The 8,058-nt window shown below is 43.4% G+C and overlaps 1 protein-coding gene across 1 annotated transcript; it reads right to left on the bottom strand.

The window, feature by feature from the left end:
* Positions 1–4,643: 4,643 nt before the first annotated feature.
* On the bottom strand, positions 4,644–5,144 carry LOC106404386. Its single transcript, XM_048764021.1, has one exon. The coding sequence runs from the start codon at positions 5,142–5,144 to the stop codon at positions 4,644–4,646; it is 501 nt and encodes a 166-aa protein (XP_048619978.1).
* Positions 5,145–8,058: the final 2,914 nt, after the last annotated feature.

Genomic DNA, 8,058 nt, shown 5'->3' with positions numbered 1-8,058 from the left:
ATCACCCACGGATAGTCCACAGGAAGGGCCAACGTGCTGATATACGTACTGACGGACAGTCATCGTGGGCCAAAATCACCCGAATAGTCCACGGGAAGGGCCAACTTGCTGATATGTGTACTGACGGACAGTCCTCGTGGGCGAAAATCACCCACAGACAGTCCTCGTGGGCGAAAATCACCCACGGACAGTCCTCGTGGGCAAAAATCACCCACAGACAGTCCTCGTGGGCGAAAATCACCCAAGGACAGTCCTCATGGGCAAAAATCACCCACGGATAGTCCACGGGAAGGGCCAACATGCTGATATGTGTACTGATGTACTGTCCTCGTGGGCGAAAATCACCCGGACAGTCCACGGGAAGGGCCAACATGCTGATATGCGTACTGATGGACAGTCATCGTGGGCGAAAATCACCCAAGGACAGTCCACGGGAAGGGCCAACGTGCTGATATGTGTACTGATGTACAGTCCTCGTGGGTAAAAATCACCCACGGACAGTCCTCGTGGGCGAAAATCACCCACGGACAGCCAAAATCACCCGAGAAGCCAAAAATTCAAAAATTTGTTGTAAAGAATGGGGAATTGTTTCTGTGTATTATAAATGAGTAATAGAGGTTCATTATATAAGGATTACAAAGTATAGGAAAAAAGAAATTATCCAAAACCTAATACAACATGAAATAGAAAAAGATCTAAAAAAGAAAAATGGAAACATCCTAGATCTAAGGTCGGCCAAAGGATAGGCCGACTCTCTCTCCTCAGCTGCCGACTCTCTCTCCCCTTGGACACGGCTGGGCCTTGTCTTGGTCTTGGTTATGGGCCATCGACATAATGATTTATAACACTCCCCCTTGGATGCCATAACCATATGGGTTTGTATCATGCACGACGTTGCCTCATTAAAACCTCTCTAGGAAAACCAAAAACACAAGGTGGGAAAAATGGAAACCGTAGACAGGAAAAAGAGTACAACACATGACACTCCCCCTGATGAAAGCATCACTGAAGATCCTTCAGCTGGCGCATTCCTATCTGATGAACCAGCTTCCTGAACGTTGAGGTCGGCAGAGACTTAGTGAACAGATCGGCCGAATTGTCACTAGACCGAACCTGAACCACTTCGACTACTTTAGCCTTCTGCAGGTCGTGGGTGAAGAAGAACTTAGGCAAGATGTGTTTTGTTCTATCTCCCTTAACGTATCCATCTTTGAGCTGAGCTATACAAGCTGCATTGTCCTCATAGATGATCTTTGGTTCTTCCTTTTCCTTTCCCACGGCCAAGCCACTTTCCCTTAGGATATGGCCGGTCATGTTCCTCAACCACACAAGCTCTCGGCTTGCTTCATACATGGCTATGATCTCGGCATAATTAGAGGATGTTGCCACTAAGGTTTGTTTCGTGGACCGCCAACTTACTGCAGCCCCACAGTGTATGAACACATAACCTGTCTGAGATCAAGCATTGTGTGGGTCAGATAAGTACCCAGCATCTGCATATCCGGCCATGCTTTCTTTTGGCCGATCGGTATAGAACAATCCGAGATCGGTTGTTCCTTGCAGATATCTGAACATATGTTTTATTCCGTTCCAATGCCTAAGTGTCGGACATGAACTGAATCTAGACAGTAAACTCACGGCAAAACTGATGTCCGGTCTTGTATGGCTAGCCAAATACATTAAGGCTCCAGTGGCACTTATATAAGGTATTTCCGGCCCGAGCATATCCTCGTCCGGCTTCTTTGGTCCGAATGGATCTTTGTCTAGGTCTAAGGACCTTATGACCATAGGACTCGACAAGGAATGAGCCTTGTCCATATTGAACTGCTTGAGTATCTTTTCTGTATATGTCTTTTGATGCACAAGGATTCCATTATCCACATACTCAAATTGCAGTCCCAAACAGAACTTAGTTTTTCCTAAGTCTTTCATTTTGAATTCTTTCTTTAGACATTCGACCGTTTGGAAAATCTCTCCAGGGTTTCCAATCACATTCAGGTCGTCCACATAGACAGACATAATCACGAAGCCCTTGCTGTCAAATCTCTTTATAAAGATACATGGACTTATTGGATTGTTCTTATAACCTTTTTTCATTAGGTACTCTGATAATCGGTTGTACCACATTCGACCTGATTGTTTCAAACCGTACAAGGCTTTATTCAGCTTAACACAATGTTGTTCTCGAGAACCTTTCTTATCTTTGAGCTCAATACCCTCTGGAACTCTCATATGAATTTCATTATCCAGTGGACCGTACAGATACGCAGTTACTACATCCATTAGGCGCAGATCAAGCTTTTCTTTCACGGCCAGACTGATCAAGTATCGTAATGTAGTTGCGTCCACCACAGGGGAATAAGTTTCCTCATAATCTATTCCTGGTCTCTGTAAGAATCCTTGTGCTACAAGCCGTGCTTTGTATCTCACTACTTCTCCTTTCTCATTTCTCTTTCTCACAAAGACCCATTTGTATCCCACTGGTTTGACATCTCTAGGTGTCACGGTTATAGGGCCAAAAATGCATCTTTTCTTTAATGATTCTAACTCCACGTTTATAGCTTCTTTCCATTTGATCCAATCTGATCTTTGCATGCATTCATATATGGACGTGGGTTCTAGATCCTCATCTTTTTCCATTATCTCAAGTGCTACTTTATAAGCAAAAATATCATCGACGTCGATATCATTTCTGTTCCATTTCGTTCCAGACATTATATAATTTATAGAGATCTCTTGATTGTCTGGCCCTTGTGTCCCATGAAGTTCGGCGTCCCGAACCCCATCATTTGGAACGGTCGGATCAGCTGGTGTGGCCGGCACACTTGGCTCGACCGTCTGGGTCGGCTCGGCCAGTCCATCAATGTTCTGGACGGTTTCCTTGATGCTCTCGGATCCAGCACCTCTCTTGGACTTCCGAGGCTGTTTATCTTTGGAACCAATAGGTCTACCACGTTTGAGACGTTGTTTAGACTCTGTTGCCACTTGATCTTGTCCCTTCTAGACATCTATTCGTATTGGTGCATTACAAGCCGGGATAGATGATTTTGTCACTCTATTTGGGTCAGCAAATGAATCTGGTAGTTGATTAGCTAGCTTTTGAAGATGTATAATCTTTTGGACTTCCATATCACATTCTTTAGTCCGAGGATCTTGCCAAGATATTGATGGTCGAGACCATTCGATTTCTTTGCTCAACCGGCCGTTATCTCCCCCTAAGGTCGGATATGTGGACTCATCAAATTGTGAGTCTGCGTATCTGGCCTTAAACAAATCACCGGTTGTTGGCTCAAGATACTTTATAATACTTGGGGAGTCATATCCTACGTATATTCCCATCCTCCTCTGTGGTCCCATTTTAGTTCTCTGTGGTGGAGCAATTGGAACGTAGACGGCACATCCAAATGTTTTGATGTGGGACACGTCTGGCTCATGACCCATGAGTAACTGGGATGGCGAATATCTATGCTCACTAGATGGCCTGATGCGAATCAGTTCTGCTGCATGTAATACGGCATGTCCCCACGCTGATACCGGGAGCTGAGACCGCATGAGCAATGGTCTGGCTATCAGCTGGATACGTTTAATGAAAGATTCGGCCAAGCCGTTCTGTGTATGTACATGTGCCAACAGAGTGTTCTACACTTACCCCCATGGATATACAATAGTCATTAAACGTCTGGGACGTAAACTCACCAGCATTGTCTAGACGTATAGTCTTTAAAGGGAAGTCTGGAAAGTGTGCTCTCAGTTTTTATTATCTGAGCAAGCAGGCGTGCAAATGCCAAATTTCGTGTGGACAGTAGACAAACATGCGACCATCTGGTCGATGCATCAATCAGGACCATGAAATACCGAAATGTCCCACTAGGTGGGTGTATTGGTCCACATATGTCTCCCTGAATCCTTTCCAGAAAATTTATGATCTCTTTATTAACTTTGGCTGGTGACGGCCTGGTTATGAGTTTCCCTTGTGCACATGTGAGATTGTATGGGACAACTCCTTTGAACGTGTGCCCTTGTGAGTTCATCATCAACTTTCACATCATGTTAGTACCGGGATGGCCAAGCCGGTTATGCCATAGAGTGAAATTGTCGCAGGCATTAGCCTAGATCATACTGACCTTTGCATAGTATAGGCCAGTAGACATTGCAGGTAAGGTTTCTAGGATCCTTTTATAGCCTTTGGTGATCGAAATTATGTTAAGGAATTCTTTATTTCCTTCTTCCCATGTTTCAAGATGGAAACCATTCAATCTTATGTCTTTGAAACTCAATAGACTCCTTTTAGAGCTTGGGGAATACAAGGCATTTTTGATCTCTAGATGAGTGCCCTTGGGCATCAATACATAAGCCTGGCCGTGACCTTCAATCAGGCCGGCTACACCTGCAATGGTGTGTACGTTTGCACTTTGCATTGTGAGATTTAAGAAATATCTTTTATCTCTAAGTATTGTATGACTTGTGCCACTATCCACCACGAGTATGCTCATCTCGTCATTCATTTCTATAAATAAGATTTCATTTCTCAGAGACTTCAAAACTTTCATTTATTAAAGTTGCAGAACACCGAAATTAAAAAAAAAACACCAAAGCAATCATAAAACAATCATAAAGCAGTAAAAACAAGTCGTATCGAAAATTTAGTCTTTGAGACAATCAGAAGTCTCAAAGTCCATCAGGTCGTCATTTGCAACATCGGATTCTTTATCAGCCTCATAACCGGAATCATGGACCATATGAGCTTCCGGGTTCTTGTCCTTAAGACTCTCTTGGTAGAGCTCACATAAGTGCTTAGGAGTTCTACAATTCTTGGCCCAATGGTTGCTCATCCCACATTTGTGACAAACAGATTTGGTCGAGTAAGACGGTTTAGATATACCTCCTCGACCTCGTCCATAACCACCTCGGCCACGGCCGGGATTGGAACCACGACCACGGTTATTGTGGTTTCCTTTCCGGCCGGCCAAGTACCTATCTCGACCGTTCGAGTAATTGTCATGGTTCCTGTATCCACCACGGCCTTTGCCGTGTGATCTCTTATTATTCTGGATGTAATTGCACTCGTTGGGATTTTTCTTTTCAACTTCATTGGCCTCTGGTAATGGGGTAGATCCGACAGGTCTAGCTTCACTGTTTTTCATCAGGAGCTCATTGTTTGCCTCGGCCAGGAGCAGGCACGAGATCAGATCAGTGTATGTGGCGAAGCCTTTCATTCGGTACTTCTGCTGCAGGATTATGTTTGAGGAATGAAGCGTAGAGAATGTTTTCTCGAGCAACTCTTCTTCGGTTACTACTTCACCACAAAGTCTCAACATTGAGACCGTCTTAAACAAGACCGAATTGTACTCATCCACTGACTTATAATCCATGAATCTTAGATTCTTCCAGTCATTTCTAGCTTTTGGGAGTAACACCGTTTTCTGGTGATCATATCTATGCTGTAAAGCATCCCAAAGCTCTAGTGGATTTTCCATCGTAATGTACTGATCTTTTAGACCTTCAATGAGGTGATGGCGTATAATGCTTATAGCCCTGTACCGATTCTTGTCGGTCTCATTGTTGTCCTTGATGATTGTATCACCAAAACCTTTTGACCTTAAGCTGATCTTTGTATCTAGCGCCCACTGCAAGTAGTTATCTCCGGAGAGATTAAGGGCTGCGTAGTCTCTATTTGAGATTTTTGACATCTGAATCACATCATCATTTCAATTTAGGTTCACAATGTGATCATGTGGCCGCATGGTATAACAAGCTCGGCCACAAACTTGTCTTACGCATCTATGAGAAAACAATCAATCTAATCGACCATGGTGCGAATCAATCAAGCCACACGGCCATGTAGTCAAGCAATAGGATCGGACATGTAAATCTAAATTGACCATGGTGCGAACAATCCTAATATATGTTTCTACATGTATCAGAGAGATTAAGGCCACACGGCCATATGAATTTCAATGCAATCAGATTCGAATGCGTATGTTTCTACATGCTGGTCGATTTTAAACAATACGAATGCAATTCAATTTCAGATTCATATGTATGCAAACAATCTTAGCAATTTATGAATTTAGGGTTTCTACTTTTAAAACTAAGGCTGCCGGTTTTAATTAAAGGTTTCAAGGCCTTTAGGATTCAAGTTCTAGATCAGATTACTTCAATCAATCTAACAATCCTAAAACCTCAAATCAACAAACAATTCAATCAATTAAAATCGAATTCAGTCCTTTAGGGTTTAGGGTTTCGATTCCTATATTTCTAGTTAAGAGATTGCCGATTTTAATCTTGTAGGTTTTAGGGTTTTGATCAAGATCAAAGTTTCCATAATTATGGATTAGGGTTTCTGATCAATCTAGGTTCTCAGATTTAAGTTATACCTTTGCTTTGTAGGGGTTTAGAACCGGACCACCTTTAGAGAGAGAGAGAGAGAGAACCGATCGGGTCGCGGATGGGACGATCGCGGGCTGGAGGTGTCTCGGCTGCGAGCTGCGCGGAGATCAGGTCGTCTCGAGTGCGATCACGTCATGGTGTGGATTGCGAGCTGGACGGTTCTTCTGAGCTGAGAACGTGATCTGAGAACGTCAAGGATTCAAGAGGGATCTGCTGAGTTCTTGGATGAACTAAGAACGTGATTAGGGTTTAGGGTTCTTGGTGGTGGTCGCCGGTTTTTGGCTTTTAGGGTTAGAGGTTTCGATTTGTCTCAGGGATCTAGAGACGATCGTGCTGATAACGTGCTGTAAAGAATGGGGAATTGTTTCTGTGTATTATTAATGAGTAATAGAGGTTCCTTATATAAGGATTACAAAGTATAGGAAAAAGGAAATTATCCAAAACCTAATACAACATGAAATAGGAAAAGATCTAAAACAGATAAATGGAAACATCCTAGATCTAAGGTCGGCCAAAGGATAGACCGACTTTCTCTCCTCAGCCGCCGACTCTCTCTCCCCTTGGACACGGCTGGGCCTTGTCTTGGTCTTGGTTATGGGCCATCCACATAATGATTTATAACAAAATTAATATTTTTGAAGAAAGTTTTCTGAAAGGAAACATCAAAAATATGTCAACAATGAGTTTAGGATGTCAAGTGTTGATCAAAAGTTGCTATAGACATCCGTGAAGACAACAAAACTCCGAACCTTGTAGCATGCAAAAGACATGGTTAGAAGCAAAAGAAAATTGTGAAAATTTACTAGAAAATAGCTTTAACCATCCTTATGAAGCATGCGAAAAATCAGATTCAAATTCGAAGTTTTTGTTTTTTTACATTAAAAATACTCCCGGAACACAACCAACGTCTACTGGTGACATACTGAAAAAGTGTTTTCTCTATATAAGGGGTAGGCACTCCTCTGTGCCTACCATGAGGGTGGGAGTCCGAATGGGTGTGGGTAATGTCCGAGTGCTTGGTGCAGCACGATGATGCTTGGGTTGAGGTCCGATGGTCGGGACTGTCTCCGGTGACTTTTCCGGCGACTTTTCCGGCGACTTTTCCGGTGGACCATTTTGCCCCTAAAATCAAATTTTCGCGCTTGTGTGGTCTTGGGCTGGTTTCATCCGTCTTCCAGCTGCTCTTTTGATTACATCTCGAGAGTGGTTGGAAAGATTGATTTTAGCGGGGCAATGAACGTGCGGCGCATGAGTGGTGATTGGATAGCTAGTGTTTGTAGGCTCTGTGCTCGCGCACCCAACTACAGACCAACTATCCTTCTCAGTTTCTTCACTAGCATAGTTATGCTTGTTGAACTGATCAGGGGCCTGTGTTGCGTACCTATCTAGAAGGAATTGTTAAGCTTTGCTTAAAATGTTGTTTGCGGCATCTCCTTCATTGGGGAAGTCGTGAACACATAAGCCGGCACTTGTGATCCTTGCGTCTTTGTATAATTTATGCATTGTTCGCCAAGGTGAACAAGCTGTTTGCTGGGATCTCGGTTGCGGAAATATTATGGCGGTGACTCGAAGAAATTATGTCCTGCTAAGCACGTTTGTCTCCGGACAAAAGATGACGGTCAAGTCTTCGTCTGTTCCCTCTTTCCATGTGTTTGCGGGAACATGACC

The sequence above is a fragment of the Brassica napus genome, chromosome C7 (assembly GCF_020379485.1).
Source record: "Brassica napus cultivar Da-Ae chromosome C7, Da-Ae, whole genome shotgun sequence".
Classification (NCBI taxonomy): domain Eukaryota; kingdom Viridiplantae; phylum Streptophyta; class Magnoliopsida; order Brassicales; family Brassicaceae; genus Brassica; species Brassica napus.
Note: the sequence above shows the minus strand (reverse complement) of the source record. Positions and strands in the feature narration are given on the sequence as shown.